This window comes from Acomys minous (genome assembly GCF_964271855.1).
Source record: "Acomys minous genome assembly, chromosome: 20".
Lineage (NCBI taxonomy): Eukaryota > Metazoa > Chordata > Mammalia > Rodentia > Muridae > Acomys > Acomys minous.
Window position 1 is genome coordinate 15,871,255 of NC_140502.1, and position 27,975 is coordinate 15,899,229.

The following is a 27,975-nucleotide window of genomic DNA, read 5'->3' on the forward strand; positions in this document are numbered from 1 at the left end:
TTTGAGACGCAAGCTTATCAGTTACAGAAAGCCATCCATTCTACCTGCAGTCCCTGAGTTTGCTCGTTTGTGCTGGGCTAAGGGTGTCCACCTTCTTCTCTTACAGCAGTTGGTCTTCCTTCTTAGTGGCCTACGATGGCTGTCTAATGTCTCAGCTGGTTACTGCAGCCTTGTTTTTTTGTTGTCCACTGCATCACTCATTCTTATCGACTGTGTCATGGTAACTGTCAGGCCAGTGGGTGTGGCAGCTGCACACAGACAAGCCATTCCATTCTCCTGGGACTTCACAGATGGTGGTTGCAAGCACTTTTTTTTTTTTTAAACCAACAGAAGCAACAGCTGATCTCCCCTGATCTGTTATGGTCCGGCTCTTAGGAGTGTGTACTGTTCAGTCAAGTCTAAGATGTCATAGAAAGGAAACTTCTCCCAAAGGAGAACACACATCTAAAGTCTGATCCTGGGAGATTTACCTAGCCTGTGAAAAAAAAGAGTAGGTCTATCTGACCTGTGAGCCTGTGCTGCCTCTTCCGTCCTCTTTCCCATCACGGTGGGAGTACTGAGATCACAGATGTGTGCCACTGTGTTGGGCTCCCCCTTTTTATTTAAATACGGCTACACAGAGAAACCCTGTCTTGAACACCCCCTCCCAAACAAACAACCAAAAAAAAAATGCAAACCTCATTTCTCTCTGGTGTTCAAAATGGAGAAAGCCTGTTATAACTTTTCTGTTGGTTAACCTTCAGTACCAAATTGTCTGGGTTTAGGAGCACCTAGGATGTTGGTGAAGTGTACCCTCGGCCTGACCCTGGAGAGGTGGAGTGATTAAGAGCACTTACTGCTCTCTTCCAGAAGGCGGTGATTCGATTCTCAGCACCGTATGTCGGTACACAGCCGTTTGTAACTCCAGTCCTAGAGGATCTAACACCGGTTTTTGGTCTTGAGGACACTGCCTGCATGTGGTGCGGACATATATATGCAGGCAAAACACACACAACACATAAATTAAAACAAAACAAAACAGCTTATTTCCACCAATGGTTGGCGATAAAAGAGGTGTATTTGGCTGAATGTGAGCATTTTTCCCATGTAATTGTATTTTTGCCAAATTATGCAGTAAATAAAAATTACTGCTGTATAATAAAATTATAGCATCAGGAGAGTACTGGAGATGCTGAGGTGGGAGACTGGACCCAGAGCCAGCCATCTCAAAAGACAGAATCATGATAGGAAATGAATATCCGTGAGTCTTCAATGACTTAGTTATTTTAGGATGAAGTGACGTTTCTTCCTGATCGCAATGCCTTGTGTGACAGGCTCTGAGCACCCACAGCTCCAGGGACCAGTGAACTGTGCCGGGCTCTCAAACCAGCCGCGCTATAAGTCTGAGGCCGCCGAACCTCCCAGACCCAGCGCATCCCAGCAGGGTCCGCGCATGCGCAGTCGCCGCAAACATGGCTGCCGCCGGCTTCCCGCAGTGAGTCCTGTCGCACCTCGGCGGCGATCTGTTCCGTAGCTTCCCCTCCGTGTGAGCCGTGCAGGAGTGGGTCGAGGGGTGTCGGGAGCGTGGGGTGCAGAGCGTGTGCGTCGGGTCTCACGGGGGTTGTGTCCGTTTCGGACTCACCCGGAGGGTGTGAGCGGGCACAGGGCTGTTCCCGTGGTTTCTTCCGTGGCTGGTGTGGACGCTCCTCCGTCGTCCTCCGTCGGGTGAGGCTGTCCCGGCTCTTTCCTCCGTGCTCCCTATGGCTCTAGTGCTCTGTCTTGGGCCCAGCAGCCCCCCGAGGTTTTTCCGAGATCTTTTTGGGCGCCTGGGCCCTCCGGATCTGCGGGTCTCGCGCTTGAGTTGGTATCCAGGCTCCAATGGGCGGGGCTGGCTTCCCGTGTTTTCTTCTAGGTGGTTTTCCTTTCTCTCTACTGATGCTTGCAGAATAATCTATCTACCTATTTATATATGTTTGTACCCAGGGCGGTTCGTGTGTCCATCCCCTGTCTTCTGGCCGTTTCGCTGTCTCTTCCTTGGTTTTTCGGTGGTTTTATTTCCATGTAAAACACGCCTTTTGTCCATCCCTCCGATTCCCCTCCATTCTCCCTCTGCCTTCTCTTCCTAGCCTTGTAATTGGAAAGATTTCACACCCATCGCTAAGTTGCAGGCATAATTTAATAGTGACAAACACATCCAGAGTATCAGGCTATTAATGTTTTTGTTACGTTAGCTTTTCCTTTTTTTTTTTTTTTTTTTTTTTTTTAAAGACACAAGCCCACTATGTTTTACACACACAATGAGTGTAGCATCGGCAGGCAAGATACAGGTGCTCGCATACACACACGTACGTGTGTGCATGTGTGTGCTGGATTACTAAAAGTAGTATCTTGACACTACATTTTGAAATTCTTTAGTGAAGATTCTCTTTAAAATATGAACTTTCCTTTTTTTTTCCCCTCCCATGTGCAAAGTAGTGTGGGTATCCTACTAATCTCCCAGTGGCTACACCACTGAAGAAGATGTTACTCTTTCGTGGTTGGAGAGACCTGGTGGTGCTCTTCCAGAGGACCTGAGTTTGCTTTCTGGCACCCAAGTCTTGAGGCACACAGCGCCTGTAGTATCCAATGCACTATTCTGGCTTCAGAAAGAGTCTAAACTCTTGACTCTGCCAAGAACCTAAACTGCTCATCTTCGTTCTCGAAGAGGCATGGGAATATCTAAGCCCCGCCCTAATCTATGACAGAATGTTGTTGGGGGCCAATCATTGCACAACATACATACATACATATATACATACATACATACATATATATGTTATGTATGCATGTATATATATACATACACACACATATATATGTATATATATAAAATTGAAGTTTTCTTAAATTAAAAAATAGTTTGACAAATGTTTCTTAAAAACGTAGCTGGTTCTCTTGTAGGGTGTGCCTTTGTTTGATTCATACTGACGTTGACAATTTTTAAGTAAAACACGTGATGTGGTCATGGTCATTCTTTGATCATGTGGCTAAAGTGCTTGCTGTCATTAGTAGATCGTTCTTGGGGACGTTACTTTGAATTCTTTGTTACTTTTTTGATTTTCAGAAGCCTAATATTTCAGGTGTATTACTTGTTTTCATATAGTCAGATGTTTGAGTTTTTTTTTTTTTTGCCGAGGGGGCAGAGTTATGTTTTGTGCCTTCTATTTTTTAGAGAAATTCATCTTTATCCTAGCAACCTGGATAATTCCTTAGCTTTGTATTTTGCTTTAAGCTTTGTATTTTACCTTAAAACTTCAGTGTGTGTGTGTTTGGTTATGAATTAAGCATCCAGAATGTGCTAAGCAATCACTATCATTGAACTACATTATTTTAACTATCCTAAGTTTTATGGAGATTCTTCTCCCATAAGTCTTTTCCCCATCCTTTTATAAATGTGTACGAATTAGGACTTAGAATATTTTTTCCCATCTGAAAAAGCAGCCAAAGCGCTCTTGCCAGGCACGGTGCTGCGTGCCTGCATCCCAGCACTTGGGAGGTGAGCAGTTCTCCACGAGCTCAGCACAGGTTCTCTCCTTAATTTTTAATGCACCGTCAATGTGCCAGCTGGTGTGTCGGCCCGCAGATCTGACCCCGGTGGGCTCAACACACCTGAAAACAATGATAACAACAACAAAACCCTGGCTACATGGGCATACGGTACAGTTTACTCGCTTTGTTTTGCTGTTTGTTTTGTCTTTGCTTTCTTGAGACAGAGTCTGACTACGTAGCCTTGGTTGGCCTAGAACTTGCAGTTTGGACCAGGATGGCCTTGAACTCAGGGATCTACCTACCTCTGCTTCCTGGTTGCTGGGATTAAAGGTCAGCAACACCATGTCGGGCAATTTTAGAGCCTTTTAATCAATCCCTGACATCCCTCCACCTCCTCCGAAGAAAGCCAATGCTCATTAACTATAATTTTTATCTTCTCCATCTCTCCTTGCTGTAGCCTGTTTTGGTCTGTTTTGGAAATTCCATATAACATGTAGAATTTGTGGTTCTTCTTTCTTTCTTTTCTTTTTTTTCTTTTTTTTTTTTCTTTTTTGGTTTCTTTGACTTCGAAAATGCCTTCAAGACTCACCCATATTAGAGAATGTATATGTAGTCTGTTCAGTTTTATAGTTTTGGAATACTCTATATATGGATCTTTATTTCTTCAGTGTAGTTTTGTCTGTTTTGGATGTCACAAGCAATTTTTCTGTCTTGTGGAACAGCTACATAGAAGTGGAAGTGATGGGGGCTGGAGAGATGGCTCAGAGGTTAAGAGCACTGACTGCTCTTTCAAAGGTCCTGAGTTCAATTCCCAGCAACTACATGCTGGCTCACAAGCATCTATAATGAGATTTGTACACATAATAAATAAATAAATCTTAAAAAAAAAAAAAGAAGTGGAAGTGATTACAGACAGCATCTTAGTGGATATGGCTTTGCTTCCCATTTTTCTCATGGCTAGTCCTTTCTTTTGCTTATTCTTCATTTGCAAGCTAGGAAGTGAGCCCTTACCCAAACCTGACCTTGGTTTTGGACTTCTCAGACTCCACGACTGTGAGATATAAGTTTCTGTCATTTAGGCCATGAGGCTATTACATATTTGAATTCAGAAAGCAATCTGAAGTAAGACAAGATCTCTCCTTTGTTTATTTAAAATAATGGGGGTGCTTGTTTTTACTAATTAATTAATTAATGTTTAATGGAGGGGGGCAGAGGCAGGGTCTCTGATAGCCCAGGCTGGCCTCTAACTCTTGATTCTCTTACCCCCGCCTTTCAAATGTTAGTATTATAGATGTGAACCACCATGCCTATCTTACTGTATTATTGACTTCTAAGTTTTATATAGTCTAGATACATGTATATAGTATTGTCTCGCATGTGGTGGGTGTCTTTTGACTTTGTTGGTTGTGTTAAGTCTTAGGCTTTGATAAAGTAAGTATCAGTTATAAGTGATGGGCAATTTTTTTCTTAAATTATCAAGATTAGTTACCCACCCTGTTCACAAGACAGTCACGACCTGAGCTTAGGTGGAATTGTCAGACCTTAAATTATTTTATTTTAATTTTGTGTGTATGGGTGTTTTGTGTGTGTGTGTATATATATATATATATATATATATATATATATATATATATATATATGTGTGTGTGTGTGTGTGTGTGTGTGTGTGTGTGTGTATAACATGTATATATAATATATATATATCATATAAACATACATGCAGTGCCCCCTGGGAACAGAAGAAAGTATTTAGGGCTGGAGTCGGAGATGGTTCTGAGCCTTCATGTGGGTGCTTAGAACCATACACAGGTCCTTTGCCAGAACAGCAAGTGTTTTGGTTTTACTTTGAAGTCCTCTTGAGATTTTTCTTTCCCTTTTAAAAATAAATGTTTTCCAGTTAGTTGGGATTGTATATAAGTGGAGTATAGTGCGAGCAGTGAACTCGTTCTGTCTTGTTCTTTTTTTTTTTTTAAGTCAAGTTAAAAAGTCTGAAAATTTACATGATCAGTTTTTCCCCTTTTGTCTTGTAAGGTGGCAAAGGTGGCGTCCAAGCTTGAATTTTCTTTTTAGTAGAAGAGCAAGGTGCATATTACGTTGTTCCGTAGCCCCACTCAATGTGGGAATTTATAGTTTGTCCAGATGGATTTAGAAGCAGCAGATGACTGTGTTGCTGTAGCTGGCAGAGGCATTCTGGGGGCACCGTGCTTCACCCACAGCTGCAGATGTAGTTTTGTATATACAATCCATCAGTCGTAGCAGCTTGGAGAAAATCCATAAAGGCCATGAGGCCCCAATAGCTATTAACTTACTATAACTTATACTTTTGGATGCCCAGGAGTCCATCATTCTTATGGTTATTGATGCTAGCGCTGGACCACAGGGCATTAGATGTTCTATGTAAATACTCTTCCAAGGCAGATTCCTAGCTCTGTGGGCTATTTTTTTCTACCATAAGTGTTAAAGAGCAATATGTTCTAAGAACTAAGTTTACTTTAGCCTCAGTTGTCACATGTTCTGTGATAACAGCATTTCTTCCTTCCTTCCTTCCTTCCTTATAAGGCTGGCTACTGAAGATTTTTGCTGTTTGTATCTGTCCAGCAGTTTTTCTTAATTTCCATTTATGAAAGGAAATAAGCCTTTCACTGTGTTTGTATATATTGGTTTCTTCTTCCAGTGCGGATGCCTTTCTCTCCGTTTTGATGCACATTACTCCTGTTGTATTGCACTGTGATCCTTATCTAGTCAGCAGTGGTTTTTTTTTTTCTTTCCAGCATTGGATTTATCCATTTATCATTTCTTTTTATTTCTGTTCCCTCCTTTCTCCAGTTCCTCCTCCTTTGAAGAATTGTTTTTGCTTGTGTGAATTTGTTTTTATTTTATGCTCACTCCTGAATCTTGGTGAGCCTTGTAGCTTTTCCTTTATTTACTTTTTTTTTTTTTTGAGACAGGGTTTCTCTGTGTAGCCTTGACTGCCCAGGACTCTCTTTGTAGACCGGGTTGGCCTTGAACTCACAGAGATCGGCCTGCCTCTCCTGATTGCTGGGATTGCAGGCCTATGCCACCATGCCTGCTTCCCTTTCAGTACTTTGAAAGAAACCTTCTGGGCTGGAGAGATGGTTCAGTGGTTAAAAGCACTATCTGATTTTCCAGAGGTCCTGGGTTCAGTTCCCAGCAACCACATGGTGGCTCACAACCATCTATAAAAAGTGATCTGATGCTCTCTTCTGGCCTGCAGGAGTACATGCAGCTAGAGCACTGTATACATAATAATAAATACATATTTTAAAAAGCAAGCAATCAAGAAAGAAACCTTTCATTGTTCTTTGTTTTCTGCTTTGGTATTAAGTAACTGTGACGAGTCATGTTAAGTTTTATCACTATTACTGGTCTGTCTTTTCCTTCTTTTAAGACCATCTTACAGGGGCCTGGAGGGATGGTTCAGTGGTTAAGAGCACGAGCTGTTCCTCTAGAGAACTCGGTTCAATTCCCTGCCCTCAAATCGTGGCTCACAGTCATCTGTAACTTTCAGCTCCACACCTTCTGGCCTCTGCTGGCACCAGACATACATGCGGCGTACAGATGTACATGCAGAGAAAACACCTAGACACAAAATAAAAATAAACTTAAAATTAGAAAAGAAGATCATTCCACACCTGTGTATTGATTATTCACTTATCATGATTTATACTTATTTTCTGAGGTGACCATTTACATGATGGGAGGGAAAAGAAAGAAAAAAACCAGTTTTCACAGCTGCTACCAAATTAGCCAGCTCATGCTGATGGGATAATTGCAGCTTTTAACTAACATGTTGCATGCCAGGCTGAGCTCTGTGTTCTCACACTTCTGTTTATTCATTTAATTAATTTATTCATTTAATTAATTTATCTGTAGGCATGGGTGAGCATATGTCCCTGTTGTGTGGTGGAGCATTTTCTGGGTATATTCCAAGGAGTGGAATAGCTGGGTCTTGAGGAAGCCCTATTCCCATTTTTCTGAGATAGCACCAGATAGATTTCCAAAGTGGCTGTACTAGTTTGCATTCCCACCAGCAATGAAGGAGTGTTCCTCTCTCCCCACATCCTCGCCAGCATGTGGTGTCAGTTGAGTTTTTGATCTTAGCCATTCTGATGGGTGTAAGATGGAATCTCAGAGTCGTTTTGATTTGCATTTCCCTGATGACTAAGGAGACTGAGCATTTCTTTAAGTGTTTCTCAGCCATTTGATATTCCTCTGTTGAGAATTCTCTGTTTAGTTCCGAGCCCCGTTTCTCAGTTGGGTTATTTGGTTTGGTGGTGTTTAGTTTCTTGAGTCCCAGCTGATCAGGGACTTACTGCATAGAGCATGCCAGCCGCATGCCTGCATTGGTTCTCCTGCCGCCTCGGCCTCCCAAGTGTTGCATTTACACTTGGTTTACAGTTCCCATTTCCTTTTTCTTTTTGCTCTTACAACCCGTACACATCTTGTGTTGAATTTTTTTGTTTGTTTGCTTGCTTGCATATTTGTTTTTTGTTTGTGTGTGTGTGTGTGGTTTTTTTTTTTTTTTTTTGCGACAAGGTCTCATGTAGCCTAGGTTGCCTCAAACTTACTGTGTAACACAGGCTGAGCCCCCTCAAGTCACCCAGCTTCAGTTTTCCAAGTGCTGGGAGTATAAGCAAGAGTCACTCCATCTCTTTTGTTTTTAGAGTTATAGTTTGTGAATTGTATGATGAAGAGGTCGAGAAGGATCACTTGATCCTGTTAGACTCAGATCGTCAGAGTCTATTCCTGGAAGCCCAATTGAGAGTCAGAGTCCAGAGTTGATGCAAAAGCAAAGGAATTTTTATTGAGCCGACGTGCTCAGAAGAGTTGGGGGACCTCGTCCTGCGAAAGCTGAGGGTTTAAATACCCTTTACAGAAGCAGAACTCAGCAACAGTGGTTAGCTATCAACTGATCAGCTAACAAAGGTGACCTTTTAGGGGTTGGGGACAGTTGATTCTGGCAGATGTCTGAGGTAAGATATATGGATGTGGCCTTTTCTCAAGGCCCGTAAATTTTGAGCGGGGTGTGGTAGAGGCAATACATTCTGAGCAGGCAGGGTGAGGTGAGGGCTTTTGCTTGGCTAACAATGTTTTGTTTGTTCTTGCTATTAGCCTACGATGCTATTGTTAAGGTGGCTGAGCTCAGGCCATCTGGAATCTTCCACTGTTTCAGGCTAATGGATTCCGGGTGAGGTGGGGTAGGGACTGTGGGTGTTGTAGTGGAAATTTTTCTTAGCTTGACCTATTTGGCTACTTTCAGCAGCAAGCATATAAGTAACATGGCTGAGCTATAGCTAACTTAGGCTAACTTGGATTCTTCAATCCCAGGAATTTTGCCATGAGTCTGGGCAACATAGTGGGACTCTGTCTCAAAACCTAAAATGGAACAAAACCCAAACCAAGCCAAACAGACAAACAAACAAACAAACAAACCAAACCCCCCAAATAAAACAACAACAAAAAAGATGTAATTACATGGTAGACAGAATGAGATTGTTGTTTCTCATTTTGATACAATTCCATTTTTGTCTTTTGGCGCATTCCTTTCTGTATGAGATCTTTATTGATATTGGGTGCTGATCTTTCCCACTATTTAATATTTGTCCCCACCTTCCACTTGTATACTCTTTTTATTGTATTTTATATCATGTAAGATTTAAGTGAGCTTGTTAAGTCTGCCTCTGTGGCTTTGAGCTCTGTGGCTCAAAGTCTGGCCTAGCTATGAATGCCTCCATGTGCTTCAGTGTTTGGTTTTCCGTGGGGGACTGTATCAGCTGGACATACAGTGTGTTCTGAGTTAAGTGTCTAATTTTACTTCAAAAATTATAGCGAGCCAATTGTCTCCCTTTAAATTTTTCTTTTTAAAAACATTTTTGATTGATTGATTGTGTATTTGCGGGCCTGGGCATGTATGTCTTTGTATGTGTGCCATGGTACATGTGGCAGTCAGAGGACAACTTTGGGGGGTCAGTTCTTTCCTTTCACTGTGTGTGAACTGGGGATTGAACCCGGGGTTGTCAGGTTGGTGGCAAGTGCGTCTACCCACTGAGCCATCTCACTGGACCCCCTTTGTCTTAATATTATGAAGGAGGGGGGGGGAGGGGGAGAGAGAGAGAGAGAATATGAAAAGCAGTAAGAACAAGATTAAAAATGGTGAAGAGCTCTGGAGCTGTTTTCCAAATACTTTTCATTTTATGTCCTTGGATCTTGCCTTAGACATGACCAGCTTTTCACAGTAACTCTGCAGCATAGTCTCTCATGGATTTAGGACATAGACTCGGATCTTTCAGGTTTCCCAGCCTGTGTTGTCTTCTTATCCATGAAAGCAGAACTCTGATCATAGAGAGCTGCGACAAGACCGCTCAGTCTATGTCTTTGTAGGCACTTTGTGAAGTTGGGCTTGGGAGGATGTGTGTTGACTTCCGATGAGGGGCATCGGTGATGGGGGCCAAGAAGGCAGGGGCCAAGATGATACTTCAGAGGGAGCAGAGATGTCTGGCTCCCCGAGGGCTAGGTTTATCTTTACACAGCATTCCTTCGACCTCTACAGTGTCATGTCATTTCTTTCAAAACTGCTCTTGGCTTTAACTCCTGACCCTCATTTGAATCCCCCATTTTACAGATGTGAATTTGAAAAAGAAAAGAAGTGAAATATACTCACTTATCCCGTTAATTTTTTTCATTTTCTTCCAGGTAGATGTGCTTACTTAATATGTCTTTTTCTTTCTTTTCAGCATGGAACATGAAACTGAAAATAATAGCTCAGAATGTTCCTGAAGAAGTTTTCTTTGAGGTAGAAATGGAAGGATTTACAAGAGAGGGTCCCTGCTTTTCCATTTTGGGTGACAATTGGGACTGCGAGAACCAGGAAAGAAACTTGAGGCTATCTCCTTTAATCGATGAGAAAAGAGGGGCTCAGGAAGCAAATTGTGACCACTTTAGTTTGGGGGAGCATTTGAGTACAAACCCAGCCCTTCTGCCATCTCAGAGAGTTCCTGCAACAAATGGCCTTCAGGTTCATAACTCAGATATTAAAACTTCTGACTGTGGCCAAACCTTACATAGTTGCCCCGCAAGTTACACAGTTAAGGGAACTGGTGATGGTGATGCTTGTGAAAAAGCCATCCATCCTTCTATGGAAGTCACTCAGCTTGTAAGGAACCAAACGAAAGACAAACCCTATAAATGTGCAGAAAATATTAGATCTTTAAATCACTTTACCACTCCCCTCTGTGACAAAAAAGTTAAGAAAAGAAGCAAGAAATTTTACAAAGGGAAGGACTTTGGGGACATCTTGGCCCTGAGCTCATCTCTTAATGAGAAAAGAGGTCATTCCACTGAGAAACCCTACAAATGTACTGAGTGTGACAAATACTTCAAACGAAACTCCTCTCTTGTTTTACACCATCGAACTCACACTGGGGAGAAACCTTATACCTGTAATGATTGTGGAAAATCATTCTCCAAGAACTACAACTTGATTGTTCACCGAAGGATTCATACTGGAGAGAAACCCTATAAGTGCAGTAAATGTGGGAAAGCTTTTAGTGACGGGTCAGCTCTGACCCAGCACCAGAGGATTCACACAGGCGAGAAGCCTTATGCATGTCTGGAATGCGGAAAAACTTTCAACAGAAATTCTTCCCTGATTTTGCATCAAAGAACTCATACAGGGGAAAAACCGTACAGATGCAACGAATGTGGGAAACCGTTCACTGACATCTCTCACCTGACTGTACATCTCAGAATCCACACTGGTGAGAAACCCTACGAGTGCAGCAGATGTGGGAAGGCTTTCCGGGATGGCTCCTACCTCACCCAGCATGAGAGGACACACACTGGAGAGAAGCCTTTTGAATGTGCAGAGTGCGGGAAATCCTTCAGCCGCAACTCTCACCTTATTGTGCATCAGAAAATTCATTCTGGGGAGAAGCCCTATGAATGTAAAGAGTGTGGGAAAACCTTCATTGAGAGTGCATACCTCATCAGGCATCAGAGAATTCACACCGGTGAGAAGCCCTATTGCTGTAACCAGTGCCGTAAACTCTTCCGGAACATCGCTGGGCTTATCCGGCACCAGAGGATTCATACTGGTGAAAGGCCTTATGAGTGTAATGAATGTGGGAAGGCTTTTAGGGATAGCTCCTGTCTGACCAAGCACCAGAGGATTCACACTAGGGAGACTCCATACCAGTGTCTGAAGTGTGGAAAGTCCTTCAGGCAGAACACTCACCTGGTAGTACATCAGAGACTTCATAACAGGGAGGGCCCTAGCCAGTGTCCTCAGTGCGGGAAGATGTTTAGGAGGAGCTGGTGTCTTGTCCGACATCAGAGAACACACCAGGAAGAGCAGTCGTCTGTGGAAGCAAAATGAAAGAGGGCCATAGTCTTCTCGGGCGAACAAAGGAGACGTGGCTTTCCTTTTTAACAGAAAAGAATTCGTTATAAAAAAAACTAGAGTATGAAGCATTCTGTAATCCCATTAATTCTCTTATTAAGGAACAGACGAGAGGACTGAATGTTAATCAATGTAATAAAGGCTTCAGGGATGAACCAGCCTATACCAAACATGTAGTCCATACACTGACATATAGTACCCGGAAGTGAGGAAGGGGTTTCCTTTAGATGCCCATCCACCTTTACATCAGGAGACTTAAATTGGGGGGAAAAAACCTGTGAATTCATTTAGTAGGTAAGCAGTAGGAGACATCTTTAATAGTGTTGTGTACAAGCAAATGCTTATTAGACTTAGAGTTTGTAAGTGTAATTAGGAAGAGAAGCTTTTGCCAGGAGTTTTTACTGTCTTTTCCATATCAGCCAAGGCACTGTGGTGAGATGTCTCACACAGAGACCCATAGCCACCACAGGATTTTGTTGACTTTGCTGTTTGAGTGCACTTCTCTTTTATGAGCAGAGGACTCATTTATGAGATGAAACTAGATGCAGGGGTTGCTTGTGATTGAAATGAGGTTGTCCCTCTTAAGGCTAACATATTCACCATGATGGAAAGGGCTGCTTCTGAGAAATAGGATCCATTGCTTTAGTTTTGAGCAAGAAAGTATTGAATTGTTGTATTTCCGTTACCACCTGCCTTCACCACTGTTGATCATCTAGGATACTAATTTGTTCAGAATTTGGGTCCTTTGAAGCAAAATCCAAAGGCTCTATTGCCATATTAAAAAAAACTAAATCATTGCAAAAGAAGGCATAAAAATACATTTCTTGTTATTACAACCATGTAAGTATGTTCATATTTGGTTGTAGGTTAGCAGTGGATGATGGAAAACATTGAGTGGCTTTCTTAGGAGACTATAATTGTGTATGTTTTCTTTTTCATTTATACATTTTATATAATAATTTGATAATGTATATAAAAGTGAAGCTAAAAAGGAAATGGATTTGGGGTTTTCTGTGAACTTTGTCAGTCTGGATAGAGGCCAAAGATACTGCCAGACATCCTACAAAGGCTAGATCATGGCTATAGGAGGCTGTAAGCATCTACACGTGTGTATTGACAGAAACGTATCTGGAGTCAGAACATCCTGAAGCCTAGAATATCTTTTTGGAACTTGGATGTACAGATTATGGCATTGTGGAGGGAGAGACCTATGAACCTTGAAGATAAGGAAGAGAAAGGTACAGAAAAATCTGGAATAATCCTACCATGTCCTTTCTCGGTGCAGTGCTGGCTGACTGAAAGCTAGACAATTTGATTGACAGCTTCAAAGGCCCGTGAGTAGATCTCATGGAAATTTTAACTTGACGCTGTCTTTTATCTTCTGGTTCTGTGGAGGGAGAATCCTAAGTCTATTTTGAGATGATTAAGGCTGTTGAATAGATTCATAAGGAAGTCAGACACCTCAGCTGTATGGATGCCCTTCTTTGGTAAGATGGTTTTCTATGATGGCGATGGAGAGAGTTGTTAAGAGCACCCGCTGTTCTTGCAGAGGCCCTGGGTTTGGTTTGGTTCCCAGCACCCACATGGTGAGAAGCTGCTGGTGCTTAGTAGATAGAGGCCAAAGATATTGTCAGACATTTTATAAAGATAGCCCTTGGAACAGTCATTCATCTCAGAATATCACGAGTACTAAGATTGGGATACACACACACACACACACACACACACACACACACACACACACACACACCACACACACACACACATACACACCACACACACACACACACACACACACACACACACACCACACACACATACACATACACACCACACACACACACACACCACACACACACATTTTTCCATATATTAAAAAGATTGGTCTCATATTCCCACGATATGCAGTCATTTGTAACTTACAGATTGCTGCTCTAATGTTATGTGTATGAGTAAGACATACGCAGACCCCTGGTGGACTGACTACGTTACTCAAGGGCTGGACACTTGGTGTTACACTCAAGTAAAGCCTGCACACACTAGCAGGTTTCAGCAGTGTTAGCAGTCTCCATGCATCTTCATATGGTTCTACATTCCAGATTCTAGAACAGGAAGTCATCACCAGGCCAGCTACGGCCCGAGGGCAAACACCCCAAGGAAGAGGTGTCAACTGTGAAGTTGGAGTGAGTCCACATGGGGTTTGTGTGGTGTGTGAATTGTTTCCCTTTCCATCCACCCCACCCCCCCCCAATCAGTTTTCTCAAATGATCAGGAATAACTGCGGTAGTGAAAATTATCTATAGACGATGGACACTTCTGGCTAAAGAGGGAAAGGTGAGATTTGAATTGGGGGAGTTCCAGCTGACTTCCGGTTCAGCCTGGGAAATGGTCAGTGTTAGGCCTGAATGACGAGAGAACAGAACAGAACAGAACAGGGGAGACGACCCTGCACTACCTCTCAAGACGAGTCCCGTCTAGTCACACAGGCCCTTAAGTAGGCAAAGAGCTTTGGCTGGAATCAGATGGAGAAAGCGAAGGTTGAGTATTTCAAAGAACGCACCACCCTTGGCTTTCATTTACTGTCCCTGGCTTTAAGGCTGGGGAGTCCACAATATGAGTGGCTGCTGAAAGCCAGAGAAGCAAGAACATGGATTCTTCCCCAAGTCTCCCTGAAAGGAACTACTGCTGTTCTTACTATTCCGGTGAAAGTGAGTAGATTCAAGTCCGTAACTCGTGTGTGGGTTTAAGCCTCTAGTTTTTGCGGTAATCTGCTGTATTATCTATAGATAATACCCTTGGCTGTTAGTTCTTTTTAGACTCCGGAAGGAAGTAGTCCGTGTGTATTCTTGTACCCATCAAGTTTAGTAAATCAACCCCTTCCACTCCATACCCATTAAAAACATTTTTTTTTTTTGGAAGGAAAAAAGACTTCTCTTGTCTCTGTTGACCTCTAGGCTTTCATCATTTTTAACAGCCCTGAATTCCAGTGCTAGGTTAGAGAAGTAAACATGAACGGATCTGGGTGTGGTGGCACAGACCTTTAATCCTAGAACTTGAGAGGCAGAGGCGGGCAGATCTCTGAGTTCGAAGCCAGCCTGCTCTACAGAGTGAGTTCCAAGACAGCCAGGGCTACAAAGAGCCCCTGACCCAAGCAATGACAAAAATTAATAGTAAAATAAATCCTATGAACGAGTAGCCTTAGGGACAGGAAATCTCAGGAAAGATAAAAGAGTAGATTTCCCTTAACTTTACTCCCATCCTCTCCCACTTGGTTGGCCAGCAAGGCGGATTTCAGCATCCTAAAGCATGTCCAGAGCAGGGTTTCACATCCAACATAGAGACTGTGGGAACATTTATAATTCTGGTCACTGTGTTATTACTAGTTTCTCTTATTCCACATCCCTTTGGTTCTAAAGGATGCTATAGTACGTTACCAGTGCGGAGTATGCGTGCAGATTGTTTCCTGGACTGGTCCAGCTTCATGTCTCTTAGTCCAGCAGCTGTGTAGAGAAGAGTTGGCAGTGTAGCAGAGAGCAGAACCGAGTGTGTACGATTCAGCAGGGGAGAAAAAGCGAGTACACATCATGTATCAAGTGGTGGTTGATGAAGTTGAGGAGGAGGATGGGGTGTATATGTTGGATAGAGGTGATCACCATGTTAGAAACAGGTCAGGGAAGGCCTGACTGAGATGATTCATAATGACCTATGAAATACGAGGGAACCAACCAGTAGTTACTGAGGGAAGTCAGCTCCTATGGAGGAAAGAACGTACTGCATTTGAAAAGCCAGGAGACCACCGTGACTAGAATGGGATGATGCGGCATAGGGCCAGGGAGGTAGTAACAGGGTGTTATTAATATATGTATATATAATTATTTGGTTTTCCAAGACAGGTTTCTCTGTGTAGCCTTGACTGTCCTGGACTCACTTTGTAGACCAGACTGGCCTCAGAACTTATAGCCATCCATCTGCCTCCGCCTCTGCTGGGATTAAAGGCGTGTGCCACGACATGCTGGGCTGAGCCGTTAATGTAAATGCTGTTGCCAGTACCCACCTCCCCATTCCAAATTACAAAGACAACTATGGTGTCCTGTGTAACTGTTGAAGATACTCTCTCCAGGGGTTTATTGCTTTTTTAAAAAATTATTTATTTGTTATTATGTATACAGCACTCTGCCTGCATGTACACCCGCAGGCCAGAAGAGGGCATCAGATCACATTATAGATGGTTGTGAGCCAGCGTGTGGTTGCTGGGAATTGAACTCAGGACCTCTGGAAGAGCAGACAGTGCTCCTAACCACTGGGCCATCTCTCCAGCCCAAGGGTGTATTGCTTATCTCCAACCTTGTGCCTTTAGGCTTGCTCATTCACTTCCTTTCACAATGAATGGCAGTTGCATGTGTGACATTCGAGGGGTGTGATGTCATGTTAACAAGAGGTTAAGATTTAGGGAGTCACAGGGAGGAGCAATTAAGTCATAGATGAGACCTCTTCATGAGCAGCAGTTGAGGAAGTGGCTTTATTGCAGAGGCAGGAGTGGAGAACAAAACTGCTAAAGAAAAAGTCCATTTACAGGATAAGATCTTTGATTCTAGAATGATAAATAGGTTCAGATTCTGAACAATCAAGTCCTAGCAAAAGAAAATAACAAATACTTAAATACATGCTTGTATCTAGGCCTGATAACCAAAGGTACTCAGCATTAATGGTCATTTCTGATAAAATAGACTAGCATTCAGGTTTTAAAAATCAAGTGTACTATTCAGTGGCTTTTAGTATTCTCTCAAGGTAGTTCAATCACCTCCATTCTGTAATGTCAGGATATTTTTCATTATTCATGTAAAAGACCTTTGTACCTGATAGCATTCTCCCACTCCTCTGACCCTGGCAACCACGAATCTATTTTCAGTGTGTATTTGTCAGTTGCACATCAATGGAAAAATAAAACATATGGTCCTTTGTAACTTACTTCATTTCATTTAGAATAATGTTTTCAAGGTTCACGTAATAGGAATCCTTTTTGTGGCTGAAAAATATTTCACTAAATGATTAAAAACATATTTTGCTTGTTTGTTGATGGACATTTCTGCTTCCACTTTTTGGCTATTAAGAGTAATGCTGTTCTGAACACACAAACTCATGTGCCATATTTTCAGTACTCTTGGAGTGGAACTACTGGGTCTTTGTTTTGTGAAGAACTGATGTCCATATCACTTGAACCATTTTATGTTTCTACCAGTGATGCATGACTACTTTGATTTCTTCATATCCTTCCTTACCAACATTTAGTTTTTTGGCTTTTTTTTTTTTTTTTTTTTTTTTTTGGTCCTAGTGGTATGAAGTGTTATCTTGTAGTTTGGGGAAAATATTTTACATAGTTAAAAACCTATACTTTATCCCACGGGTCAGCAGTCTTTCTCTGCAAGGGAAAGATAGTATTTCAAACTCTGTACCATGTCATTTGTGCTGCAGCAACTCAGCCACAATTAACTGTAATGTTGAAGTAGCTATAGAGGATTTGTAAGCAAATGAGCGTGGATGTGTCTAATAAAATTTTACTTGTGGACTCTGAAACCTGACTTTTCTGTAATTTTCACTGTGAAATCCAACTGGAAAAAGTCATTTAGCAAAATAAGCCAGGCCTGGTGATGCTCACCTGTAAGTCTCAGCACTCAGAGGCAGTGACAGGAAGAGTGCCGCAAGTTCCAGGCCAGCAAGGACTACATAGTGAGACTCAGTCTCAAAAACCCAAAATAAAACTATTTAAAAAAATTCTAGTCCAAACACACAAGAGTTGGAGTAGCTTTTACTTGGGCTTTATGGCTTGATTACTCCTGCTATAAACAAATGATTTAAATGGAAAGGGAGCACATTGATGAAGCTTCCAGTTGAGAATGTCAAATTTTATTTATTTATTTGTTTGTTTGTTTTTGGTCATCTTGGCATCAGCAAACATTTTAAAGTGAAATGAATACCTGAGAGAAGGATATAGTAAATTTAAGAATGCATGTCCCTCAGAAAATCCATATTATGTAAGTGAAAAGACAAGCAGTAGAGAAAAGGTCAGCAGTTCATAGAGCCGACGTAAGAATGGTATTCAAGTATGTTAGGCATCCAGCATCTCAAAGAGAAGGAAAGCTCACTGAAAACGTGGGGGCAGACGCTTTGGATCTGTGAATGAGGAAATGGGAATGGCCAGTAAATTCACGTCAGTGTACAATTTCATGACATGTTATAGAAATGCCAGGATACTTAGGCGGATAAATAACATGAAAAGTGTTGACAAGCAACTCCCCATCTTGCCTTTCACTCAGGAGCAAGTCTTTCATGTGACTGTATGTTCTCAGAAACAGTTGCAGTCCTAGGCACTCCCTGACCAGGGAACTGTGGACGTTTATAGCGGTTTCTGGTTAAAAAGAGGGTGGATTGGGGGCTTACCATATAGCCCAGGCTGGAGTGGAATTCTTCATGTAAGCCAGGCTGGCAGAGAACTCAGAGATCCTCCTTCCTGGGTTTCCCAAGTGTTAGCATATAAGCCAGTACACCAAGTACTGAGTTTGAGAGTGCTAATGTCCCAAGTGTGAGCCATTAAGCCTGGCACACAGCCATTTTCTCCAACAAATCAGGAAAAACAGTACTAATGTCTACCTTATGATGCGCCATGGAAGGTTATACCACCACATAAAAGTGACGCTGGCGCCTCTCAGGACAGAGCCATAAGCAGGGTGCTTTGTGTGGTGCCCTCCTATACTCTTGAGAACTGGTAATCCAGTATTTGAGGGGCAGACCAGACGGAGACTCCTCCCCTCCCCCCACCCCCCAATACCAAATGCTGCGAAGTAGCTGAATGTGAGGGAGAAGTTAGTCACTTCCCGATAGGCAGGCGGTTGAGGCAAAGGGACCAGGGGTGACTGGCTTCGACCCAGACATGTTTCAACAACAGATATGGGTCAGTCAGCTTTTCTGTCTGCCTTCAAACGGATCAATCCTAAATTAGGGGAAGAAGTCTCTTCAAAGACTTTATTTAACAACAACAGCAACCAAACGGTGGGCTTCTGCTTTGCAGAGGCTCTTCTTTTTTTTTTTTTTTCTCCCTCTGTGCTAGCTGTGCCTGCTTCACCCCCTAAATAGCCATTCTTGACGGACTGATTTCTGTCTGCTCCGCCTTGCTGCGCTTTAGAGTTGCCTTGCTGCAGTCACCTTAGAGATTTTTCCTGCCTTTTAATTCTTTAACTGAAAGGTACCCCTAGCGGGTAACAAATGGAAGGGCGCTGCCCTCGCTGGGCGCCCTATCCCGCAGTGGGGATAGGTTCCATGGCTAGAGGGGCGACCTTATGTAGGAGGTTTGCATAATCTGGGATAGGTGGCTGGAATTTTTCATCTTATTAAGCCTCAGACCTCAAGATCGCTAGAGAATAGCAGTATCCGCCGTGGGGAGTCTTGGATTTGGTTATCACGGATATCTGACGTCAAGCAGCTCAGGAAAACCGCATCTGGGAACCTAGGGCGCACGCGCGCAGTGCGCGCTGCGACGTGGAGGTTGTGCCCTTGGAGGTGAGTGGGCGTCTCCCGGATTCTCGGGCCGTCATCCCTCCCCATCCCCACCCCGACTTCCGCAGAGGTGGAGCAGAGCCCTAGACCTTGGTGCCTGGGCCTCATAGGGTCTGAAGCTCAGGCTGGGCGGTCGCAGCTTAGTCCTGCTGCTACCCGACGTGTGCTCTCCCGCCTTAGGATTGGGTCGGACTCCTTGAAGTTCACCCGCCACTGCCAGAGTGCATCTCGCTGCTTTCCTCCACGTCCGTGTATAGAGCAGCTCCGCACTCCCCTTCTCAGGCTTAGGCACTGGAATACCTGTGCTTTCTTTTCTGCCCATCAACCCCTTTTTCTGCCTCCCCTCCATTCCTTTCCTTATAGAGACAGCGTCCTGTCGCTGCACTTGTGTGTATTTGGTTTCTCTTTCCTAGAGGCTGTGAAGTCTCTCAGCCCAGCTTCCTTCTTTCCCTGCTAGGTGCTGCGTTTTTCTTATCCACCATTACAGGCCTGGGTGGCCTATACCCAACCCCCCTCCTCCACTCCCCTTTCCCACTCCCAGCCCCCTCCCCCGCCACCACCACCACCAATGTCCACTCCTTTCCCGGGTCAGACATCCCAGACTTGGGTAGGTTCTTGGCTCAGCACCTAGAGCAGACTCTCTGTAACTGATTTCTTCCTCTCCTTGATTTTTTTTTTCCTTTTTCTATTACCCACCCCTCCCCCATTGTGTCTTCAATCCAACACCTCTACCTCCAAGAAATTCCCAGAATCCAAACACTTCCTCACTTCTGTTCTCCCTACTTGCTCTCCCGCCTCTGACTCACAAGATCTGTTTACCAGACACCGGGGGGGGGGGGGGGGGGGGGGGGAGTTTGTCAGAATCATAGCCTCCCATCACTTGAAACCATGACTCCTTCAGCTCAGGAGCTGCTAGAATCCTCACAAGCTTATGCACAGGCTGCCTGGCCCAGCAGCCATGTTGCTGAGTTACAGGTGATAAAGAGCCTTCTTCAAAGCAGAAGTCAGATTTCAAGCTTGCTACGCTCGGCAGTTAATTCTGAGGCTGCTTGGTTTTGTGAGAGGGCAGTAAAGAAACTGGAACAGGTATCCCTAACCCAGAAAATAAATACAGGTCTGGGGAGACCCTAAGCTTATAGAGCAAGTGTTTGATGGTATCCGTGGGGTAATTTTGTTACAAACTTTGCTTTCTCTTCCATTATAGTGTATCAGTCAGATCTGCTGCTTAAACACCATCGCCTAGAAGAGAGTCTGGCACACAAGTAAGTGTTCAGTAGACTTTTGTTGAGTGAGTGGGGGTGGGGGGGCACGGGGCGGGGAAAGGCTGTCTGTGTAACTACACGATCACAGAGTGGGTCTGCAATTCAACTGGCTCTTCCGGAGGTCCTGAGTTCAAGTCCCAGCAACCACATGGTGGCTCACAACCATCTATAATGTGATCTGATGCCCTCTTCTGGTGTGCTGGCATACGCACAGGCAGAGCACTGTATATATAATAATGAACAAATAAATCTTTAAGAAGTACGTCGTGTGGTGTGTGAATGTGTGGAGACGATGTGCTTGATGTAGTTTGAACTTTGCCATTTGCGTTTCTCTCCAAATTGTGTGGTCTCAGCACTTCTCTTTTCTGTGTAAGATAGTCATTGCCTTAGAAAGGGGTTGAGTTGACATCGTTCTTTGTCTTCCTTTCCCTGTTGTGAACATCCAAGTTCTCAGGTTTTGTTTGGTTTTGAGACGGGCTTGCTGTGTAGTACAGGTTAGCCTACAGCCATTTGCGTATCTCAGGCTGTCCTGGAACACACAGTCCTACTGCCTCAGCCTTCAGAGTGCCAGGATTATAATTTAATTTACACCGTCATGACAGATTCAGTTTTTCAGTGTTTTGTTTTTGGTTTTGTTTTTATTTTTCTCAAGACAGGGTTTTCTTTTATGGAGTCTTGTCTGTCCTGGGCTCGCTTTGTAGATCATGAACTCACAGAGCTCCACCTGCCTGTGCCTCCCTGAGTGCTGGGATTACGGTGTGCGAGACAGCTAGCTGACCAGTCATGGGTGCGTCCTTAAATACAGCTTGCTTTAATTGGACAGTTGTACACTTGGTCTTTTCTTCTTATGAATTTCAGATTTACAAATTCCCCTTAAAGCCTATAATAAATTTTTTTTAATTTTAAAACTTTTTGTAATAAGTTTTAATAGTAAAATATTTAAACATTTAATAATAAAATATTGAATGAATTCTCAGCACTTGGGAGGCAGAGGCAGGCAGATTGATGTGACTTTGAAGCCTGCCTGGTCTACAAATCGAGTCCAGGACAGCCAAGGCTACACAGAGAAACCCTGTCTTGAGCCCCTCCCCCCAATTTTCTTTGAACAAATGCCCACTTTTATTTGTTTGGATCTTTTAGAAGCATATCTGGCTTATGTGGTAAAGAGATCAAATAGCTTTGACTATGGATCACTTGCCTGGTCTGGATAGGAGCTGGAAGCCCAGAAAATTCCATATTTGGACTGTAGAGCCTGTGGTTTGAACACTCTGCTGTCCCCTAATCTCACTTCTTAGAGGCTGAGAGGCATTCCTGTCCTCTGCTGCTTCAAAACCTGTCTGCAAGATTTTGCAAGTTAGGACTTTTCCCCAGGCTATGTAAATTGATGGACTTCTTAAGGCTCTAGCTGGTGTCATAGTTCCCCCACTAGCTCAGTTGTAACTGCCTACTGGACACCTTATGAGAAATATGTTACTAAATTTATCCTTGTCAAGTCATTAAGGACTGCAGATCAGAGAGTGCTTCTCCCAGAGGTGTTCACATCTCTTCTGCCTACTTTGTATTTTGACAAGTTTCAGAAGGATAATAACAAATTTAAAATAAACACCATTGCTTATCATGTAAGTTTACCAGTTAATACATGTAATATATAACAGCTATATATTATGTGCTGATAATATGTATGTGTTGTGTGCATGCTCATATATCTGACTTGTATATGTATTGGGTTTATATGTATTTTTGTATATGTGTTTGATATACATATTTATAAGACTATATGTTCACACACATATATGACTATATATGTTTATTTATATATTATTAATTTTTTGAATATACCATTTGGAAACAAGTTTTTAAGTAGGATACTTCATCTGTAAATATTGCTCTACTTGTATTTAATGGACAATTCTTCTGTATAACTCCTAACACCATTATCACACTTAAGCAAATGAGCAGTAGTTTCTTCCTATTATTTCAATATCCATCTACGTTCAGGCTTTTGCACTTTCCCCTAGGACGTGTGTGTTTCTTTAGCTAGGAGACTTTTAAGCATCATTGTGTTTTAAATGTTTTGAAATAATAACAGATTCACTTTTTCCCCCCCAGATAGTGCCTCTTTATGGAGCCTAAGCTTTCCTCCATTTTCCAGTTTCTGGGGTTTTAAAACCATTTATTTGTCCATTGAAAGATATCAGTTTCATATTTTTAACTAGTACAAATGAAGGGTCTTTTATGTTTTGTATAGCCTTTTGTCTCTTAAATCTTAATTTTCTTGAGATATATGCTTAGCTGTTTAACAGTATACCATGCCCTGCTTTTCCTAGATTTTTTATAGTGCTGTGTTTTGCATTTAAGACCATATTTCATTTTGAGGGGATTCTTTGAGATGAGGGTGCAACTTCATTTCTTTGCATTTAGATATCCAGCTTTTTCTCCTCATCGTCTGACAGGGCTGCTCTTCCCCATTGACTGGTGTTGCAACCTCATGGTGGCTCACAACTATCTAGAATGTGATCTGATGCCCTCTTCTGGCCTGCAGGTGTACATGCAGGCAGAGCACTGGAGAAATAATAATAAATAAGTAAATCTTAAGGAAGAGAAATCTCTGGGAATATGAGGACCAGGTAGAAATGTACTATGTACACCCAAAATGGCATTTGAATAGGATGTTATCCATCAGAGAAGATTCAGAGGTCAGGAGAAAGGCTGTAGTTTTACAGACCTGGGGACAGTATCTGCTTAGTCCTCAGCTGGAGAGTTCCAATAAGAAAAGAGTGCCATCAGCCAGCCTTACTTAAATGTTTCGGTTATGTGGTCACCGGCAGAAAGCCTCTAAAGATAGCATCCTGAGCAGAAATGAGCCAGTACCTCCTGCGAAGAGTCTGTGTATGTCTGTCTACAAGGTGCAGCTGTCGCAGAAAGGCAACTCTGCAGAGAAAGATGTGCGGTGGTTTTTGATTAGAGAACATACTCTGGAAAACAGAAACGACTTTGGAAATCAATCCTCTGCTTGCCTGGCAGGAAACCCTGCTGTTAAGTTCAAAGTCTGGCATTTCTGGATAGCCTCTCAGCTTAGTATAAAACAACAGACTCCCTTTGTCAACAGGGTTCCCTCTTCTCTGCCTGATTTGGGGAGCCCAACCCCCCACAACCTCTACCTGAGGATGTCCTTAAGGAAAAAACAGATTCAGTTCCCTTTCTGCATTAGAACCAGTTCGGCGAGCACCTGGAGACTCCGGCAGCTACCCACCCTATGCTAATAAGATATTTTCGCCAGGCACAGTGGTGCACTCCAGTAATCCCAGAGTTTGGGGAGGCAGAGTAGGAGGATCTCTGTGAGTTTGAGGCCAGCCTGGTCTACAAAGTGAGTCCAGGACAGCCAAGGCTACACAGAGAAACTCAGTAAAAACCAAACCAAACTAAACCAACCAACCAACCAAAAAAACAACCCCCCCAACCCCCAAAACAAACAAACAAACAAACAAACAAACAAAAACAAACCACCAATGCTTTGGTGTTTTGGCTCTCAACTAATGACTTTTAACTGTACTGGGCGTTCTTCCCCCACCTATAGGATAATTAAGCACTGTGTTCTCCTTCTTATAATAGGACTGTGTTACTATATTATGAGTCAGGTAGCCCTAGTACTGCTAGCCCCAGTGAATCAAACACATTCACCCTCAAAACCCCTCCCCGTGCCAAGCTTTATAATTCCCTGCTTTACATGAAATAAGGGGGCCAGCATCATCTATTTCACCACGATTGTCTGAGATTCATTATTTAATCTGGGGAAGGAAGGGCTCCCCTCCTCCCTGGGTAATTTGCTGTTGGGCCTCCTGATTGGCAGCTGCTACCTGCCCAGCTGCTGCGAGCTGTCTGTTTACCAGCATGCAGAAGGGCCTCAGCAGCCGTTGATGACCTGCGTCCAGCTGGAACTCCTTTCATCCGACCTGCCTTCCGCACCTCGCACCTGGACTGGCTCACAGGACTCGGAACCCAGGCTACCACTGGAGGCAGAATGACACTTGCCGTGAATGTGGACCCTCTCGGGATTTCAGCCAGAAATCTCACTTCACTGGGCACTGGAGGGTTCTCAGTAGAAAGAGGCCAGAATCCTTAACAGAGAAACCCAACGCGTGTAAATGCCGCACGCAGGCACCTGAGGATTCCTACTGCTCCTCTGAGAAGCCTTGGGGATTTAGTTACTGTGGCAAAACTTTCAGGAGCAGCCTCTCCCTGATCATGCAGCAGGAGTCACATCCTCCTGAGGTCTCTTGCTAGGCTGTCCAATGGGGGTGGGGTGGGAGAGGGGAGGTGGGGGTGGGGACGGGGTTTCAGTTTACCATCTTCTTCCGGTTGCACACAGAGACGTCACATTGGAGCGATTTCTGGGGGGCGACACCGTGAATATGGGTCAGAGAGTCAGATTCTCTTTAGTTACTGTTGAATTTAGACTCCAGAGTAGTTGTTTACAAATATAGCAACTCAGCGGGGCGTGGTGGCGCCTGCCTTTAATCCCAGCACTCAGGAGGCAGAGGCAGGTGGATTGCTGTGAGTTTGAGGCCAGCCTGGTCTACAAAGTGAGTCCAGGACAGCCAAGGCTACACAGAGAAACCCTGTCTCAAACCCTCCCCCCACAAAAAAGTGAATAATCTGGCTAGGCATGGCGGCACACACCTTTCTTCCCAGCACTTGGGAGGCAGAGGCAGGTGAATCTGTGAAGTTAAGGCCAGCCTGGTCTACAAAGACAGTTCCAGGACAGCCAAGGCTATTACACAAGAGAAATCTTGTTTTGGGAAAACAAAACAAAGCAAACAAGTGAATAATATCTGGTTGACAGAGGTTAGACATAACAATGCTTTGGTCGTACTATGGTGTGAAAGCATTTCAGACAGTCTATGTTTCGTTTTCAGTATAGTATTTACATGTATTACAATAAGCGATTGAACACTTATTATGAGCCATGTTTGTGTTGGATGGTTTTGCCCATCTGTAGGCTAACGTTAGTGTTCTGGGCGTGTTTCAGATAGGCTGGGCTAAGCTATAATGGTTTTTAGCAGGTGCATTAAACACGCTGCTTATGTAGGTGCTTATGGGGTGCCAGGCACCCCATGCTCTGCTCTTGCTCCACAACCCCAGCTGCTTAAGTGCTTTACTTATTTACCTGTTTTGCCTATTTTTGTGTTACATTTATTTGGTTTGTGTGTACACAAGCTGTTGTGCCCGACTGGATGTCAGATGACAACTTTTGAGAATCGGTTCTTCCCTTCTACCATGTGGGTTCCGGAGAGTCTGATTGTCCATTTTGGCAGTAGGCGCCTTTATCCAGGCTGAGCCATCTAACTGGCCTTTATTTGGACTTTTCAAACAGAGCCTGTTGCCTTAGCTGTTGCCCTGCTGGTTTCAAATTCACAGTAGTATCTCCAGGGCTGAAATTTTTAAAGGACGAACCACCATACCCACCTTAAATGTATTTTTTAAATTTATACTTTCAACTGGAACATCAGGTCTACTGGGCATAATGCCATGGTAGATTATGAGGCACCTGTATCTGGAAGTTGGGCCTCTGAGGACTGAACTACACTTCATTTACTCTTCCATGTGCTCTTTCACATTTTAACCTCCCAGTAACATCGTGGTTTAACTCACAGCGATCCACCAGCCTCTGCCTCCTGAGTGCTGGGATTAAAGGCGTGCGCCACCACTGCCCGGCTATTGATGTAAGTCTTAAGATTTTATTGGAAAGCTGAAAATGTTCATTTATTAGAAGGAAGCTGCACAGAAGACTGCATAGGTTCTTAACAGTTAGCTAAAAAAATTATTTCCTTTTTGAAGGAAGGCCTTGAATTCCTGATTCTCCTGTCTCAAGCTGTTAGTGCTGGGATTACTGGTCACTGCACATGTTTTAACAAGCTGCATCTGTGTTCGTACAGCGTTTCTACTGAAGTATGTTTTGTGATCAGTACACACACACACACACACACACACACACACACACACACACACACACACACACCATCCATGTGGGCATTTGGAACTTTTTATATATGAAAGAAAACAATGCCTGGTAAATAGGTGCTCATTTAAATGAGAAATTCCCCATTTTATAGGGCCTATGCAAGAACTGCAATCGCAACTTAAAGAAACTGTTCAAATTGTGTGGAAATCAGACTGTGTTTATGTAAGTCTTGGCAAGATCGATGAGGGCACATCTTTAGACTTCAGTTAGAGTTGATTTTCTTCATGGGTCTGTAGTTGTGAGCTTAAGTGGATTATCCTCTGAGCTTCTGCCCCTCACCTTAACAGAGCTATAGTGAAGGAGGCATTGTTCCGGGGCCCTATAGTGTTTGTTCAGCTTGGATCTGTTGTTCTCACATGCCTAGTATTACAATTCCCGAGCTTACTGTTGTGGGTTTTTTTTTTTCCTTTTTTTGTTTTTGTTTTTTTGAGGCAGGGTCTCTCTGTGTAGCCTTGACTATCCTGGACTCGCTTTGTAGACTATGCTGGCCTCTGACTCAAGAGATCTGTCTGCCTCTGCCTCCCAAGTGCTTGGATTAAAGGCATGCGCCACCATGCCCGGTTGATGTTGATGGTTTTTTATTGGGATGATGTCGGAGTTCCTCTCCTCGGACTGATAGAGAAGGGAAGCAAGTAGCCCTCTCATTCATCTGTTGACTCCGAGACCTCTTGCTGGTAGTTCATAGACAGCAGGGTTTCCCACACTCTAGTGTGTGTGACTGGATGAGAAGAAAGCTGATGGTCACAGGTTGGAGGCCTCCTGGGTGGGCAGCGTTGGAAGTTTGGAAGTGAAAAGTATTCGAAACTCCAGTTCATTTATTAGTTGGTGGGTGATGATAACTGGGAAGTGTGTGGATGAACAAACTTAGATACAGTATCTATGCTTTAGATACTGAGGTGAGCTCTTGGTTGGGTGGCTATTGGGTGTATATCCTTCAGGGTGATAGTGCAGGTTGGCGTTGGAAGGAACATGATGCCCAGTTCTTAACCATCGTGGTGGCTATGGTATGCATAGCAGTCAAAGCATGGGGCTGTGTAGGCTCTTAATTACTAAACTTAGCCATCAAGGCCCTCTACCCCGTGCCGTAGTTCCCCCCACTCTCCCAGGATGTCTTAAAGGCCTTTAGTTTCCGAGGAGAGTTTAATTTCCTGCCTTGTTTCTTTCTTCTGGAGAGGAATCCCTAACGGAAATGGCCAATCTGCTTTCTGCTGGCC

At 43.5% G+C, this 27,975-nt stretch overlaps 2 protein-coding genes across 6 annotated transcripts in view; both read left to right on the plus strand.

Moving 5' to 3' along the window:
• Positions 1–1,006: 1,006 nt before the first annotated feature.
• On the plus strand, positions 1,007–17,500 carry ZNF329 (zinc finger protein 329). 4 transcript variants are annotated; one of them, XM_084771503.1, is made up of 2 exons: positions 1,007–1,525; positions 10,263–17,500. In XM_084771503.1, exon 2 carries the CDS (start codon positions 10,271–10,273, stop codon positions 11,900–11,902), a length of 1,632 nt encoding a protein of 543 aa, XP_084627629.1. In that variant the 5' UTR covers positions 1,007–1,525; positions 10,263–10,270; the 3' UTR covers positions 11,903–17,500. The 4 variants fall into 4 exon arrangements, with proteins under 4 accessions (XP_084627629.1, XP_084627628.1, XP_084627630.1 ...); XM_084771502.1 differs by having other exon boundaries at positions 1,007–1,474; XM_084771504.1 differs by lacking the exon at positions 1,007–1,525 and adding an exon at positions 1,537–1,704.
• Positions 17,501–19,033: 1,533 nt separating this feature from the next.
• The window catches only part of LOC311590713 (uncharacterized protein), a 32,948-nt gene continuing 24,006 nt past the window's right edge, over positions 19,034–27,975 (plus strand). The window contains exons 1-2 of one of the 2 annotated variants that reach the window (XM_084769973.1): positions 19,034–19,480; positions 20,682–20,739. The gene's annotated coding sequence lies outside the window, so the exon portion shown is untranslated. Of the gene's footprint in view, positions 19,481–20,329; positions 20,564–20,681; positions 20,740–27,975 lie in introns of those variants that run through there. The other variant, XM_084769974.1, reaches the window with a different exon arrangement.